This window comes from Gavialis gangeticus, unplaced genomic scaffold, assembly GCF_001723915.1.
Source record: "Gavialis gangeticus isolate Ggan-Ray unplaced genomic scaffold, GavGan_comp1, whole genome shotgun sequence".
Lineage (NCBI taxonomy): Eukaryota > Metazoa > Chordata > Crocodylia > Gavialidae > Gavialis > Gavialis gangeticus.
In genome coordinates this window covers 4,110,353-4,128,807 of record NW_017729011.1, presented here as the reverse complement: position 1 = coordinate 4,128,807, position 18,455 = coordinate 4,110,353, and the positions used below count along the sequence as shown (strand labels likewise).

The 18,455-nt window shown below is 40.4% G+C and overlaps 1 protein-coding gene across 1 annotated transcript in view; it reads right to left on the bottom strand.

The window, feature by feature from the left end:
• The window catches only part of PNPLA7 (patatin like phospholipase domain containing 7), a 318,179-nt gene that overhangs the window by 111,840 nt on the left and 187,884 nt on the right, over positions 1–18,455 (bottom strand). The window contains exon 23 of the mRNA XM_019510411.1: positions 2,030–2,093. Within this exon, the coding sequence (XP_019365956.1) occupies positions 2,030–2,093 (64 nt within the window). The remainder of the gene's footprint in view (positions 1–2,029; positions 2,094–18,455) is intronic.

Here is an 18,455-nt window from a genome sequence, read left to right as displayed (position 1 = left end):
ACCTCTATATACACTACACAAACACATATCATGACAAAAATATTTTTTGGAATAAAATTAAAATATACTATAGTAGGTGTTTGACTTTTAGTGTATGATTTGGTTTTTTTCCGGTTCTAAGTTGGCAAACCCTGCCCCCCCCCCCATTCCAAAAGTAGGATTTCTAGGGGGGAAGGGGAGGGACTTCTGGTGGCAAAGGTCAGGGGTTAGAGGTGGGACTTCTGGTTGCAAGATGTCGACAAAGGAGAAGGGCAACTGTCAAGGGGCAGGGCCCTTGACAGCTCACCAAAACTCGTTAAGCAGCTCTCCACCTGAAATAATTGCCCACTCCTGTGCCAGAGGTACAGTGTCTATACACTGGGATCTTCAAAAGGAAAGGGAGCAAAGTTAGCAATTTTCTTTCTTGAAGAAGAAATAAACCAGACTTCTATTAGGCAGAAGAACATGTGGAACCATATTTATAAAAGTTTGTATTAAACAACAACCAAAGCCTTTGGGAACCTATACATGTGCAGCAAGGTTGCTCTGACGTGCTATAATTACAGGCAACCCCTGCTTAATGCTGTTTTGCTTAGCACTAGTTCACTATAACACTCATTTTAAATTGATACCCGATTTCACTTAGCGCTCAGCAAGTTTCGTTATAATGCTCATGGTTGCCATCTTGGATCATTAAAAACAACTGCAGTTGCCATCTTAGGTCATCAAATACTTTCAGCTTCACTTAATGCTCAGGTTTTCAGGAACCAATTAAGAGCACTAAGCAGGGGTTGCCTGTACAGTACGTCAAAGCAGACTCCAGTGTCACATGTATCAACGTCCCCATGCTGAAAAATGGCATCATGAGTGCTTTAACTAAAGCTCATTTGACAGGTTTTAGCTAAAGTGCTGCCGTCGCCATTTTTCAGTGCAGGGACATTGATACACAGGACACTCTGGGAGCTTTAATTAGAGCAGCTCTCGAAGCATCACTCTATGTTTGAGCCATGACCATAACAATCCGTGGTTAAGTTTCTCTCCAGTTACAGGCTTCACAGTGTTGCTCTGCTTTGTGCTCATGAGCCAAAAAGATGTTGATGCTTTCAGGACTACAAACCTAAATTTGAACAATAATTTCAGCTTTAAAGAAGCAGATAAGACTCAGATGCTATACTCTATACCTAGGTGTGCTAGGTAAGCATGTGAACACAGGTAGTGAATGAAAAGCAAGTCTAACCTATTCAATTTGATATACCTAAGAAGCTTCTCATAGGTGGGTTCTGCCACTTTGCAGGCTCTCATTTATTCTTCCTGCTTTTTGTGGCCTTAAACACTTACTTATTCTGAAGAAACAGGATACAGCTCTGTCTGATGTTAATCAGGCGTTTCATGACATCTTTATAAATGGATGTAAAATATCTCTTCATTCAATGATTAGGTTAATTAATCTTCCACCTACTTCAAATGCATTTGCTCAGCAATTGGAGAAAACAGGTGCACGATAAAGAGCTTTTATAATAAAAAAATAAAATTTTAAAAATATGTCATCAGATCTGAATCTACTTTAGGGCCAAGCACAATGCATGTCAGTAGGCACTGCTACTTTCTCCAATCCAAGCAGGTTATTTTCAAAATAAAGCAGTGCTGGCTCCCCATAGTCCAGATGAATAGCACAGGGTCAGTCCACATGCCAGCTCCTGTGTGGGCTCAGAGTACAGGGTCAGTGCATGGGTGTGACCCTATGCTTTGGATCTGGCCATGGTGCAACTATGCAGGGCCATGTCACCTGGACCACACAGTTTCCTACCTGTCCATAAATTTGGCAGTGGAGCAGTGGTGGCAGCATTGGTTGTTATGGCTTTGGGAGAAATTAACACTGCTACCACTCCACTGCCGCCAAATCTCCAGACATGTGGGGAGCCCCAGAGGCTGGATGACGAAGCTCCATATGTTGGATTCAGACCACGGGCATGAGGTCGAGCTCCACTGGACTAGAGCACCTTGGGCCTTCCACACTGGTCTGTTAGAAGTTGTTAAGGAAAGCACATACCTGTCTAGTGCAGCAGAACCAAGCCGCTGTTTGATATTATCACTGGTAAGCAGCAAAGCAGGACCTAGAAGAGTACAAAATCATTACATACAAACACCAGCTCTCTGGCTGCTGACAAGTTGTACAAGAAAACAGAACAAACATTCCTTTCACAAAGTGCGCCATGAATAAACTTTCTTTCAAGATCCTAAGGAGTACCAGCACTGTCTAGAATCAACCCTGCCTAGAGGGGTCAGTCCCTGCCCACAGCTCTAACAAAGCACTTCCATATTTACCTGCAATGACTTTTACTCTAAATTCCCATGCTCCTGCTAATGCCTGTCAGTCCTAGCCCACAATGCCTCTGACCTACAATATATGAGGGTTTCTACTGCAGCCATTTCTGATCTAGATTTTTGTTCTGGCAATAAACAATGCAGGTGTCCCATCTTCAGCTGAGGAAAAACTGGAATCCTGTTTCTAAAGAAGGAAAGGTTACATTATTCACTCACTGAACCAGTCTTCATTATATGTACATCTTTCATGGACACAGGGCCTTCTACTCCTCAAATGAATCCTAAAGTATTTTCCCCTAATCTAGTTCCCCAACAACAGTTACTATGCACTATGTATAAAACAACTAAAATAGACAGGACTTTAGTGTCATTGCTACTCCTAAATGGGTCTAGAGAGTAAAATCAAAGGCACTTTTCTACCAGGTGAGGAAAGAGAGAGGGGGAGAACAGATCTGCTGATCAAATTGGGTCTTGCACACCTAACGTAGATTGGGTCTTGCACACCATACTAAGCCACTCAAGTGACTTTTCAACACACATAATGAAAAACTTTTTTTTTCTTTCAGCCATTTTATTCAATATTTTATTAGCTGTAATAAATGTCATATGCAGTGAAGTTTTCCCACCAGAATAATTTCAGCTAGATAGACAAGACACGGAAGAGAAATTTAAAGAATTAATCTCATCCTGAAAGGAAAGGTCGTCTCATATATTGAGAAAGACATTTGCATTCAGCAAAACATGAAATAAAAATCCCCCTGTACTAACATTTCCCCATTGTAATAATTCATTTCCTTGTTAATGCAAGAACTGAATCTGTTAATAAGATAACAAGCTGTTTAAAATTATATGCAGCCTCTTAATGCATGATAAAGCAGTACCACTTGTATACGGAGCAAAGTATTAGAAGCCAGGAACATGAGTTTGATTCTAACTTTGCCATTAACTTGCTATGTGACATTACAGAACTTGGGCTTAACCTTCTCAATATCACTCATCAAAAACAACAGTTGGTAAGAGAAGATTGCAGGTTCACTGCTAAGTTCTCATAAGGGAGAAATGACAAAAAGTAGTTCCTTATGTTTGCCCCCTTTTTGGCCTCATTCTATATGTTTTAGGATACAATTGTATTATCATAATTACAACAATAGTATTTATACATTACTATTGTAATGTAATGAATACAATTTATCAATTTATACGTTACTATTGTAATGTAATGAATACAAAAATGTATTCATTACATTAAGCCTAGAAGCCCTTACGGGCAATTGGAACACTACAATGGCAGACAGTTTGAAAGAGAGACATTGCCCTCAAAACTTTCCTGCTTATTCAGTTCCTATCATTTTCTCAACTTTGACTGAAGTAGTCAAAACTGTTCTTGCAACCGCCAGCTAAAAGGAAACCTAAAGTAATTAGGGAGAAAGCTTTTCTGTACAACAGACGTTGAAAGCACTGACATTTGGGAAAATATAAATGCCAGCATTTGCTCTGTTTTAAAGAATGAAAAATAATATAGAAACTTAATGCAGTGTATGACACTGACATTTGGAAAGCTGGGAGTTGACCTCAAATGTTAAAGATGTTTTCCTTTTCATTCTGCATATAATTTTAAACGGTAGTATCCTTAAACTGATGTGGCCTTTATTTATTTATTAAATAATTTTAATATATTACAGTAAGTTTGGCCTTAATGCACAAGTTACCTTTTTCTAATTTAAACAGGTTTATTTTTAAACAGAAAAAGTATATTAATTTACATAAAATCTGACAAATAAAAAAATCAATTTCTAGCCACTCTATTTTTTCCCCACAATACTTTTGTTCCTCCCTGCCAGACCTCAACTCATCTCCATGCATTTCAACACACGAGTTGACACGATACAAAAAAAGCAGCGATCACTTCAATTTTCACTCTCATATCTCCAAATGGCTAAACCTTTTTCCATTCTTATTCATTAATTATTGGATCTCTGGGAATGGAAAAGGAGAAGGGAGAGAAAGAGAAGGACAAAAGAGTCACTGCCAACCTGGTACATAAATTAAGACTTTTGGCGGGGGAAGATGAAACAAAAGATGATGCTTCCAGGTATATTTTTCATTCTTAAATAAAGTTTTTGATAGTGGAATTCTATTATCCTTTGAAACTGCAGATACTGGAGTCACAAAACAGCATCTGTGAGCGTAAGCATGAGCAAAATTGCACATCTAAATGCTCTCACAAAAACCTGCCTATAACTGTCGGCTCTCCACATTACACAACTGCCGCTGCGCCAGAGTACTGGCAGAGGATGGAATCGTGCTTCCAAAGCGATCAGTCAGCTTTGCTTTGCTTTGCTTCAGAAGTAATGACCATCTGCACTGCACTTTCATTTTCTAGCATACTCCCAATTAACAAACCAAAAAAAGCTCCACCTCATTAACATGTTCAAGAAATCAACATACCCATTCTTAAGCAGGCAAAACAGAACTATGAAAACACTATTTAAATTTAAGTAGCTCAGACAACCTTGGTGCTAAAGTAATTTCTCCTGTACATGCCCTTCATACCGGTGTGTTAAATAAGCATTATAGGGCTCTAGGTGCACTATTGCTTGTAACTGTGTGAGATTATCACAGCTGCATTATGTTTAAAATGCTGTATTCACCACACCTAGTGCTGGTGGTGTTTTTCTGAAAACTAACCTCCACCTGCAGCCCACCTCACCCCAGACTTCCTGATAACCATCTCGAAGAGATGAGAGCCTGGATTCTAAAATGATATTTATGTAAAATCGAAAGGGAGCAAAGTTGCTTGAAATTCCATAGGAAGCATCCTTGGGATCCTTATTTACTTTAAATATGTCAGCACCCAGGAGGTCTTGCTGCACATCAGCAATGTAATCTCATACCAATGAGGTGAATACTCTCTGCTGAGGAATCTCACCAGGGAACTTTTTACTGGTGCTCCAAATGTTTCCATTTTTCAGGATGATTGTTCCCCAACAAACTTTAAGATCAAGTTAAGGATAGAGGCTAATAACTAAGGTTTTGGTTAACATTACCCTTCCAGAACCATGGAAGCCTACGAAATGTAGTTAAGGCAGCACTTCAACAAGGCACCCCAATTCTACCACAGTAGAGGTATGCCAGGCAGTCATCTACCCTTCTTTCTCAAAGAATATCAAAAGGATGCATGCCAGAACACTGGTTTTTATAGCCCATCCCATAAGCAAACAACACAAGGCATCCTACTTTCTGAGAATGCTGCTCTGAACAGGCAAGGTGTTCAAGTTGGCCTCTCAGCTCTGCTCCCAAAACAGTGCCCTAAGGGGTCTTTAGGTGCCTCACTGAAGAAGGTCCACTTTAACTTTACATTTCCTTAATTTCTAGCTTAGATGTGTGTCTTTGTAAAGAAACTGTTTTTAAAGGCATCACTTCCTGAAACCCCAGGTGCATGCATCTCTGCAATTTCAGCTACAATGCCTTTTGTAAGGACATCTCCTGAGGGCTTTTTGATGACTCTCATGTCTACTGGATTGGGGCTCTGTTTGTGTATATGAAGCTCATGGAGAAATGCCTGCTTGGCATCCTTGTTGTTAAAATCTCTTGCTAATTACAGGCCCTGACAACTGAATTGTGGAAAACAGCTTTGATGCTGCAAATCTCCTCAGGCCTGCAGGGAAAGGGAGAAACAGTAAGCCAGAGGTATTGCCGCCAGCAGGACTTAGAAAAAGCACACAAGAATCACCATGCTCCTCCAAACTCCAAGCAGGATACCCAGGAGCGTAGAATCCTTCCCAAAGCTTTCTTATTTGTACATTAAAAAGTTCCTCAGATTCCTGACAAGGTTCTTTGGGTAAATGTGATATATTTTATTAGACCAACTAAATAGTTGGAAAAATTGTTCTTTGCAAGCTTTCAGGCACAAACACCCTTCTTCAGGCACGGGGAGAGTTTGTTGTTTTTTTGGGTGCTCTTCTGGGTGGAATGGAAGCCAGTATGCAAACAGTTTGCCTAATTTTTCCAGCTGTTTAGTTGGTCTAATAAAAGATATCACATTTACCCAAAAAACCTAGTCTGCCTATGTCCTTAGACCAACACAACAACCAACAGCCCTCAGATTTCTGACCACTTCCACTCCACCCACTGTGGGGTCTTAATAGACTTGGCAAGGTCCCCAACACTGTCAATGTCGTGGACAGGAAAAGGATGTCAAGAAGGTGGGGCTGTGAATAGCTCCAAATCCACTGATTCCTTCTTTTTAAGACTTGCTTTAAGCACAGAATGGCTCAGGGTGCTAAAGTGCAGCGCTGATCTCACAGCATTTCTAAAGGGTATCAGCATCTCTGACACGAAACAAAGGACAACTATTGATACATATATTTATCATTACTAAGCAGATAGATTCTCAGGTAAAATTACTTTAAGTTCCAGGCCACACGGCTGCAATTGGCTGCTCCCGAAAAGAAAATATGCAGAAATGTGGATTTTAATTAAAGCACATCTAAAAATAACTCTGAAACAATACGTCTCCTTACTAGGGACTTTGAGAAAGATAGGGACACTGTTTTTGTGTTAATTTTATCCACCTCTGCCAGGGTGCTCTGAACAAAGAGGGTATATAGTTTTCACCTCTCATAAAATGATGGGAAGTATGCTCCAGCTCTTTAAATACCATCAACTACTTAAGGTGTTATAATGGTAAACCTCTCTTCCTCTGATTAGCTGACCATGAAATACCTTTAGTGCCAGAAGTAGTTGTAAAGACAACCTACCTGGAATAATACAGGTCACGGGAAGCTATTATCATGAATAGGGTGCAGCAAAGAGATTGTACCATAGTAACAGCAATTAAATGAACTTCAGCTCATTAGAAAATTGAGCTGACATTACAGAAGGCCACAAAATTATGAGAGAGATTGGATGAAGCTGAGAAATGTTTTTTTTTTTTTTTAGTATGATATAAAGTTCAAATTTTTAAAAAGGCCTGCTCAACAGAATGAAATGTGGCTGTGCCAAATCATCAAGGAACAGAAAGACCTTTTCACTCTTGAAAATTAGATTTAAATTGGGAACCTGAAGTGTGAAGAGAGGAACCAGAGGCAGGACTCCATGCAACAGGAGTTTCAGAAGGACCCCAATCCTCCTTGATGTGTTACTGGAGATTAAAAGGCATGATTCCAAAACGAGGACATAGTATGCTATAAATTGTACATTTTAGGTCAGGCTGTCCTTCTCCGTTTGACTTTGAATTTTCTCACAAATAGATGGAGGCTTTCATGCATGGCTGTGTTATTTTGCACCTTTGAAAGGTCTCATTATGTTTTAAACTGCAAGTGGTACAGCTGGGGTGATATTGTTACCATGCTGGTCCAGGAAAAATGCGAAGACAGAAGGATTTGTGTGGGTGATCTTTTATTGGATCAGCTGTATAGTTGGGATGGACATAGATCAGTTTTCAGGTATGAAGTACCCTTCCTCAGGCCTCTCTACAATTGATCCAATAAAAGATAATCAGAAATCCTAATCTATGTGATATTTAACCAAAGTATTCCCACAATGCTGGAGGTTTTTCTGTTTCTAGGCCACACACTTGTGCCACAAAGAAGATGTAATTTGGTTCTAGAGCCTCTGCCAGTGATTCTACCAGCACGGTAGAATCCTCCAAGGCCAAAGAGCTGTGCCTACCCTGGCTACTGCATCTACCCTCCAAACTGTCTCGGGGGGGGGGGGTATCATGGCTACAGCACATTGTGCTACAAACAGGCTCAGCTGGCAGATGGTCCCTTGGAGGCTGCTGCCTGTTAGTGCAGGCTGTGAGATTTCACCTGCCCCAGGGAGCAGGGGGAGAATAAGTGAGCCATCGCCAGATCTCCAGTGCTTACTGCCTTGCTTACCAATGGGAAACTCAGCAAAGCATAGAATACAGCCTGATAGATTCCTGATGCAATCTGGAGAAAAGATACATTTTCACCATTTCTAAGAATATATTCTATGATCTTTCTGTTTTTAACATCCCCAAAAGAACAAACTTGAAACAAAGTGTTCTTCATGGCCCTGAAGTATACAAGCAATCTGAACAAGAAACCAGCAAAGGCAGCCCATGATATACTATCACTTGCAGTGCTCTTCAGCTTTCATCTCTTCAATACTCCCTATCACAGGCGTTCCTCAAGATGAAGAGAGATTCTTGATGAATTATTCCTGTCGTCAAACAACAACTGCTCTATAATCTATCATTTACATAACAAATTGTGCAAAAGTGTGGGCATTCTCAGGTACTCATTAGAGTATAATTATATATCCCAGGGAAAATTAGGATAAATAATTAATGATACAGACAACAGAAACTCAGCATCTCAAAGGAGCAGGAGCTATTGGGGGGGTTGGGTTTTAAGGCTCTATGGGAGAAAAACAAAGCATCAAATTGTTCACAAATGGTTGCACACCTCTGGCAGCAAAAATAATTTTGACCAATAATTCTAGCTGTGCTCCACAGAGCATTGACCGGAGTTATGCAAAGCAGTGAGGCTCTCTTCCTTGTTTTCAGGTCCTACTTCAATTTTGTGGAGCCAACTGCACCACTACAGTTAAGACTGAAATTAACACTGTATTCAGTATTAAGTTCTCCAAAATCCAGGTACTTGGATGGTCTCAAAAATTCCTATTTTCAAGTCTGGGATAGAATTTAGCAGTCCCAACTTGAGTTCATTTTCAGAAAAGGGTTGACAAGATACAACATGGCAAAAAGGGTTCAAAAGTGGCTTTGATAAAACTGATCATTTTGGGACAGACCTTAACTATTGTGAAGTACCTAATGTCCCTTTGGGGTTGTAATATTTTTTTCCTAAAAAAATTAGGAAGTTAATTGAATCTGTAATGTAGCTCAAGCTGCCAAGGTAGAAAACAGGCAACAGGACTGGTACTCAACAGAAAGCTAGAGTGTTTTCAGGGAGCCTAATTTCAGGATGAACTGGCTAGTTCAAGGCAGCATCCTGCAGGCACTAAAACTGGGCAGCACCCATGTACTGAAGTTCTGAGTTATGCCTTTAGCAACTTCCTAAGAACACATGATGTCCAATTCTCAAGTCATTTGGTCAGGGGCAGCAACTCTTAAACTAGGTATCACAGCACTTTTATGTGGTATTATGAATCCCAAGGAAATAATACTGGAAGGGTTAGGCAACACTGCAAGTAACATCATAGGCTTAGAGATCCGGAACCTCTTGGCAAGGAGTTTCTCAAATACACCTGCCTCCACAAATAGAGAGCTGATTGAAACATCCAAATTTCTCTAAATCCCATGTGCATAATGACATTTCTTTCCAAAGTATACCCTAGTTACTTTTTCCAACTACAGTGAGCAAAGCTAAGACTGTGAGACTGGTGTTTAAACTTACAACTCTGAAAATCAGAAAATAAAAGATTACGTGTTAGCATCTGACATTTAGGAAGGTATAAGCCATTGCCAGACAACCCGAGCCCCAAGCAAAAGAAGAGTTTGAGTACTGACTATATTAAGGTTCATTTGGTGCTTTTACTTATAAAAAATCTATGTAGTTACCAAACAGGTTATCTGATTTCCAGTGACGGTACAAATCATCTCTCTGTTGTTTTGTGGGAAGACAGGTACCCATGAAACCTTCTTTCCATTAAGATGTGGTCTCCAATACTGAAAAGTCTGAAAAAAGTTCTTCATGAAGAACAAAACAAAGCTTGCTCAAATAAAAGGCGCTCTTTACCTCAATGCCCTTGGTAGGACTTTCCATAAAAGACTCACAGGCATCTGCTGCTCAGTCAAGAGTAGTTTTGCTGAAGCTTCTAGTCTAAATGCTAATGATAAATCTGTGTACAGGGAAGTGGGGGCAAAACTAGAGTTCTTTTAAAAATAATACAAATGTCTTCATATGTACCACAAAGGTAAATAGGATATGGCCTTCCTCTCTGTCTGACACCCTTATATAGCAAATAAAAGCATAAACAGATGATTAGAAAAGTTTATAGAACACAACTGCAATTCTGAATTATAGTGGTATTCAAATAACCAAAGCCTTTCTTAGCCTATTGTGAAAGCTCAAGTCAGTGCAGGCTTGCAGGAGCCTTCCAGTCCCTTCTCTCAAAAAGGACATCCATTTGTCTTGACATAATTAAAAACCATCTACAAAGGACAACAGGAAAATGTGCATTTACTGTTTCTGCAGTTTAAAACACCAAACATACTTCCCACTCCAGCTTCCAACAGGACCAAATCCATTCCTCCTGAACTACAAAGCAGAACACACAACAGCCCTCTGCTCTGAGCAATGAAACTTAAGGACACAAGGGCATGTCTACACAAGACGCTTAACTGCGCAGTAGCATAGTTTATTGCACAGTAAGCACGTACATCTACACATGCATGTGCTTACTGTGCAGTAAACCTTGCTAATCGCAAGTAAACTTGCTACCTGCAAATACAAGTAGCAAATTTACTTTCAATTAGTATGGCGTAGTAGCATTCATGTAGACACCTGACTAGGAGCAAATCTTCTCCCGGTCAGCTGTCAGCAAAGAGGCAGAATATTGCCCCCTACCCCCACGAACTGCCTGTTGCCAGGCCCCCCCTGCCCCAGCAGTAGGGGGCTCCAAGGCCCCCTGCTCTGTGATTGTGATCAGGGAGCTGGGGCTCTGACATCCTTATCTCCCAGTGCCAGCTCCACAACCGTAGGGCCGGCGCTGGGAGACCCTTATAAGGATCTCCCAGTGTTGGTCCTGTGGTCACGGAGCTGGCAGATAAGAGTCTCCCAACACTGGCCTCGTGGTGCAGAGCTGGCGCTGGGAGCTCTCTGGTGCTGGGGATCCTGTTCCCTGCCCAGCTCTGTGAACTGGGTGGGGAACAGGCTGTGGAGCTTGTTCCCCACACTCATCTTCACAAGGGCAAAGCTGGATGAGGAACAGGCTGGGGAGCTCACAGAGCTGAGTGGGGAACAAGCTCCCCAGCCTGTTCCCTACCTAGCTCCATGCTCACAGAGCAGAACAAGAAACAAGCTCCCCAGCCTGTTCCCTACCTAGCTCCATGCTCACAGAGCAGAACAAGGAACAAGCTCCCCAGCTTGTTCCCCACCTAGCTCCGCACCTGCTGAGCTGAGTGGGGAACAGGCTCCCCAGCCTCTGCCCCGCATATGGGACAGGGGCTGGGAACCATCCTGGTCAGGAGCAGGTCCCAGCCCCATACCCCAATTGGGTGATTGAGACACGGGGCTCTGAAAAAGCTTCGGGGGTGGGGTACGTCCCAGTCCCTTGCCCCAATCTGTCAGTGGGGCATCTAGCAGCAAGCTAGCTGCTAGCTGCCCCACTGGAAGATTGGGGCAGGGAGGTGGGACCTGTCCCTCCCCTGCAGCTTTTCCCAAGTTCCCTGCCCCTGATCAGGGAGCCAGGGCCAGGAGTTCCATGCTGCTGGGGCAGGGGGACATTGTCCCAACCATCTCCTGGCCCAGTAATCCCTGTTAGCCCCTGGACTAGCATCCCCCAGGTAGCAGCAGGAAGCTCCCCAGGAAGTAGGAGCAGTTTGCTGCTATTAGCAGCAAATCTGCTCCTGCTTCCATGCATGTGTAGGCACTGGCCCAGGAGTGTTTACTCGCAAGTAGTTTACTCATGAGTAAACTGATCCCAGATCAAATGCATGTGTAGACTTGCCCGCAGAGTGCTGTTTTTCAGAAACCTGTTCCTTCTGATGAAAAAAGGAACAGGAGTACCGCTCATGTCCATTAACTGGAAAGGATACATCAGGCTGTTAGAATGTACTCTCCCTGGAATAACAGATTTGGATCCTGGCAAGAGCAGCTGCATCTTTTGTCCCTCTCAGTTGGGTAAAAATGTTCCATGAAGCTTACTGTGTCAAGACCTTAGAGATAAGACATCAAAAGCAAGGGCCCAGTGTTCCCTGGGTGAACATTAAAAGATACCATCACAATTTTTTTTTCCCTGAAGACTACAGTTTACCCAGTGACCTCAGAACAAAATACCTCTTCCCTTACTTGTTGTTAAGGTTTATTTCCTGGATACCTGCATTTCAGCTGCACTTCAAAAGCATCCAAACAGCTGCACTTAAGCAGTGAAGTAATTTCTGTGGAAAGCTCTTTAAAAGGTATTTGGAAGTTTGGAGATTTTTATTTCAGAAATACAGCTTTGGCCATTGCTCTAGACAGATGATCAACCATAAAAAAAAGCTAGGACAAAATTAGGATCCAGTGTCCAAAAGCAATGATTATCCTAGATGCACTATGATCTCCTACCAAAAAAGGTGCATGAACATAGCTATTGTATAATCCAGTACATACACGTTCTCTCTTTACATTGTCTTGCAATTTGATGACTAAATCATGCAAACCTCACATTGTGGGTAATATCCAAGCAGCTATTCTCAGCATAACAAATGCCTTCTAATGTACACATCAGATGCATTACTGCATTAGAAAAAACAAAACATCATAACTAAACAATCTAGTTTTCCCTGCTCCCTACAGTTACATTGGAATTAATCTCTGTACTGGCATTTAATCTAGTGAAGAGTGGCCCTAAGCGTATCTGCGTTAGAACAGAATCTCATGTTCAGTACAGGTAAAACAGGAGCTGCTAAAGCTCTGTTACTGAACCTTTTGGTTTTGTCTGAACTGCTAATAAAGCTTGACACAGCTATAAAAATAGATTAGAGCTCTACTGCACATGTTATTAGCACACAGAAAGCCAACTGTTTCTAACACTATTCTGAGAAGTAGTAGCTGCCACCTGTGATTTGTAAGTCAAAGTCCCCATGAGACATGTTTGAGAGTTGAAGAAAATCTGTGAAGTTGTGAACTTCTGTAAGGTACTTAAAGTTCTGGGTGAATGCAATTTTTAGCAAGAATGATGGTAAGTGCTGATGTCTAAGACTAATCACCTGACCTGACATCTGACAGCCAAAGGAGATTTGATGGGAGATCCTTCTTGTAGTCAAAGATGTGGTCATCAGTACAACTAGTTTATTGGACCCATATGAATATAGCTTTCCACTAGTAACTCCTCACTTCTCTTGAGAAGAAAATACAGACTGGATTCTAGAAAAGCCTGATCAAGTGACTGAATCTGATTCAGTAGCAATAGGGACAAAGTAATTCTTAATTATGTTATAATTAATGTACACTGTATATTTTGATTACTAATTCTATTTCTATTACCCAATGTTAAGGCAAAAATTAGGTCCACCTATAATTCTAAGCAAAAGGTATTAGACAGCATTACTGCTGGGGAAAAAATTCAAAATAAAAAATCTACTCTTATTTTCAAGTCTGGTTCCTATATATTTCTTAGTATAGTAACACCGCATTCTATTACATTCACTGGTTTAGGCCTTTTTGTTCATTTCGGATAAATATATTTGTCACCATTATTATATTAAAAAAGCAAAGCTAAAAAGGTAAAGCAAATGCTGTTTTCTTATTACTTCCACTCACAGGCAGTTCCTTACTTTCAAGCACTGACTATTTGCCTCCAGTGTCAGTTTCTGAAGTCACCTATAGCTGCTCTGGCACGCTATAATTACAGGCAACCCCTGCTTAACGTTGTTTCGCTTAGCGTTATCTTGCTATAATGCTCATTTTAAATTGATACCTGATTTCACTTAGCGCTCAGCAAGTTTCATTATAATGCTCACGGTCGCCGTCTTGGGTCATTAAAAACTATTGCAGATGCCATCTTGGGTTGTCAAATACTTTCGGTTTTGCTTAACACTCGTTTCACTTAACACTTGGTTGTTCAGGAACCAATTAAGAGCACTAAGCAGGGGTTGCCTGTATAGCGTGTCAAAGCAGGCTCCAGCGTCACGTGTATCAGTGTCCCCACACTGAAAAATGGCAGCAGGGGTGCCTTAACTAAAGCTCATTCGACAAGTTTTAGCTAAGGTGCTGATGTCACCGTTTTTTCAGCACAGGGACACTGATACACAGGACACTCTGGGAGCTTTAATTAGAGCAGCTCTTGGAGCATCATTCTTTATGTTTGAGCCACGACAATAAGAATCCATGGTTAAATTTCTCTCCAGTTACAGGCTTCACAGTGTTGTTGTTCACAGTGAAAGAAAACAACTTGCTGTACATATATCAATCTAGGCCCTTCCCTGAACACCCTTCTAATGACTACCCTCATCTCAAATTGAGGCCAAATTATGCCAAATAAATGCCAATGACTGATATATTGTGATATATTGTGACTGCAGTCTAATAATGGTAATCACTATTGCATTGTGTTCCCTTCATCTGTTTTCCTGTTGTCTCTCAAATGCTTGGATTATAAACTCTTTGTGGAAAGAGAGACTAGTTTGGGTCTGCTTACCTATGGCACCTACTACAATAAGACCCACTCCCTAATTAGGGCCTGTAGCTATTACTATGACACAAATATTAAACAACAGAATAAAGTCACAGAACATAAAAGTTATCTACAGGATTTGAACCTTTAAAAATGTACTGGGGCTATTCTGGATACCTGTCCTCAAAATACCTCCAACAAAGCACCCCAAGCTCAAGCAAAAGGAAATTAAAAGCTCCAAGTCATTAATGGCCCCGAACCTTGAGGTAGCTACCCAGGGACAAATTTCAAGCCAAAACATCTGACTGCAAAATCCTTTAAACAAAAAACATCTGCTCCAAAAATAAACACAAGAACAAACTGACAAAAATGTGAGCATCATCAAATCTATACAAAGAAATCTTGTATTAGATACCAAGTGAACCTATTCTTACCCTCCTTGGAGATTTCCCTACTCTGTTCATTTCATGCTATGTAACCAATTTAATCTTCAGTAACCTAATTTTACAGCTCGAAAGTTATCTAACTTCTTTCAGATTTTTACTTATGTCTCCAATCTATTCCCATTTTAAAAGCACAGCGACAGACTCCTGGGAATAGTTGCTCCTTACTTAAATTCTACTTTTCATTAGAAGCAAAAAAGCTAGTCTAGACAGCAATGAGCTAGAATTATTATCTCAGAGATGTTCAAATGCACCAGAATGAAACAGCACAATTACTGTAAGAGTAAGTGTAATAATGTGTAATTTAAAAAGGACACTGTCAAGACAAAAATATTATTTAAAAAGAAAAAGGAAAGGGAAAAAAAGAAAACCTCAGTTCCATTTATGTGTTACCAATCAACACTTTATTAAAACTATGGAAAAAATAGTTACTTAGGCAAAAGAAACAATGCCTTTTTCAACTTGGACAATAGTTCTTTGGCATTCTTAAGATGCTTTTCTTGAGAGACTCTCCACCAGGTACACAGGGAAAGAAAGCCAGCTCGCTCAAGAAGTGGCTGAGTTTACTGTTCTGTTGCAAAGCAGCAAGTTTTTACTTACTTCATTATAGGCATGCTCTTTGGTCAATAGCGGATTTGCTTTCTTTGCATTACATATGTTAATGTGTTCTTAGCTGGCTGTGATGTGAATCTTTCCTTTCTAAAGTTCTAACTACCGCTTTAGTTTTATATTTCAAATTCAAAATAAAAATGTGCACTTTAAAATGAATGCCTAACCAAACGATTACTGGGACTTCCAGGTTGCACACTGAAATGATATTTCCATATATACTAACTGTGGCTATTTAAGGTCCAATATTTTAAGCCTTATCAAGTCCAGAAATATGTATCAGTCATCCCAAGGGAAATCTATTCTCTCCCTAAACTTTCACATGAAAAGCATTCTCTAGTAAACTGTGTGTTAGTAAAAGGCAAGACAAAGCATGACATTCCACTGCAAACTAAGAGGGCAAAGACTCTTAAAATGACAAGAATTTTTAAACTGTATTTTTAAATTTTTTTTTAAAAAGTAGCCCTGGATTTTTCCATCACCTCTCGTACAAGAAAAACCTTTCTAACACTTACAAATTCATACGTTCTCAAATATCTACAAAATGGACTGCATCAAGCTTTACATGTGAGGAGGTGAACAATGCTATTGAACTGGCAAGGTTAACATTTCAGTACTTAACTTTTCAAGCACATAAAAGTCTCAGATACTAAAACTTGTTGATTCTATGCCATTTACTTTGCTCCTTTAGATTGCTGTCTTAAGGAGCTCACGTGTTCCTATTTCTTGCCTTCATAGCAGAAGGCAGGAGCCTTAAGAATGACAGAGAAGGAAGTTTCAGCTTCATCCCTTCAGCTGGCCCCTACATTCTTCCTTTTTGCTGCGTTCAGGAACTCAGCAGGAGAACAGTAAAAGAGATTGTATACTGGCAGAGCTCAGTTTCTGTTGGCTGTATTATTAATTATTTATTCTAATTATGGATAGCTTCTCAAGACCCTCCATTCATCACCACTCACTGCCTTTTGTACTGTAAAGGGCCAAGAAGCCTTTCCCATGTCTAGCTACAAGAGGCAGCTCTGGATAGTGTTACATGCAATAGGGAAAGAATATAAACAGTAACAAAGTAATTCTTGGGTCAAATTACTTAGAAGTGTATCAGGTAACCAAAGCAAAGCAGAGTGTGGGGCAAGGACGGGGAGAACAGGTTAAGAAAGAATTGAGATGATGAAAACTATTAAATGGTTTCTTATGATAGCGGTGGACTGGGAATCAGTGACCCAGGAGGTCCCTTCCAGTCCTATGCATCTTATAAGAAATATGAAGTACACAGTGTACCGCACAGCCTGCATTTAAAACTGTACAGCCATAAAAATATCAGAGTCTAATCTGTGTGATAGCACTTGCTGAACACATCTTAAAAGAGTACCTGTGAGGCCATGCCCTCTAAGCCAAACACTAAAAGTTTACTTTATCTATTAATAGTAGCATTCAGAATGGTATTTTCTGTAGTTCTGTTTTAAGCAATTTTGCTCATTAAATTACTGTACATGTATTATCCCCATCATGCTAATTAGACCTCTAATTCATTTTAAGATTTCACTGGAATTGAAGAGTACCTGCAGAGGTGATTTCTGGGAACTATTTCAGAAATTCAGACATGGTCATGATCAGCTATTTGTTTGGGACTTGAATACCCAAAGGATTTCTTATACACACTGAGATAATGAAATAAAGTCTGCTCAAACATTAAGTGTGAAAAAGGAGAGCTGGTCTTGATGAATCATGTGCTGTTCTACTAAATTGGATTTTTTTTTAATTGGGACATTGTCAGATTACTGTGTTATTTCACATGAAAATTACTCAGGGTAGCTTGTTAGCTCAAGGCTCAGGATGTTTATTATTCAAAGTACAGGACAGGATGCTTCTTGTTAAGTTTCAGATTTCCCTATGTAAGTCCTCTCTGTGCAGACTTCTTGGTTAAACACCTGTTATGGCCAAATAAAGGAACAAGATGAAAAGGGACACTAGCGAGAGTGTTATGCCTACAGAACTGACACAACAGTAAGAACATTCCATCTCAAAAAGCAGGACGTTCACATTTCCTTCCAGTGTCATTTCAAACTAGAATATACAACAAAACAGTTGCATGTGTCCTCTTGTTGATGGAAGACACCAAACCAATTCCCCCTGAAGTTGACAGGAAGGTTTCTACTGATGTCAAACTGGCATTGGATTAGGCATACGATATACAGGTTGGATTATGGACAATGCTTTGTGTTAAAAAAAAATGCAGTGGTACCATCTCAGTTTACGACAAATATCAGAAAAAACAGCCAGTTGATCAGAATTTTCTCTGAGAGCTGAAAAAGGCAATGGATGAAAGTGGTCTAAAAACAACCAATTAAAATGTTACAAGGCTGTAATTTCATAGGCCTTGTTAAGGTCCCTTTCGCAAAGTACTCACCTTTCTCAGAAATTATTCCACCTCAGCTAAAGTGCCATTCCTCTCCTCTGTCTTGTCAAAGAAATGCCTAATATGGGGGAGTGGGGAAGTTTTAGCAGCTCTGACATGCACAATCCTGGGCCCTATTAAAGGGGGAGATAATGCAAAGTTCATGTCTCCCTTTCTCTAATGTGTAATCTAAGCATGAGTATTCAACATTCCCAACAGTGGGAATTCTGGAAGACAACAGTGTAGTGTCCAGGGAAGGAATCTGGGGCAAGCGCCCAGCAACTCGCTGAGCACACCCATAACTAAAGTAATAAGTGCAACTTACTGGCTAAAGTTTGATGGTCATGAAGAATCACAGAACTTATACTGTATCATAGAGTTTGTCCATTTGTATGCAA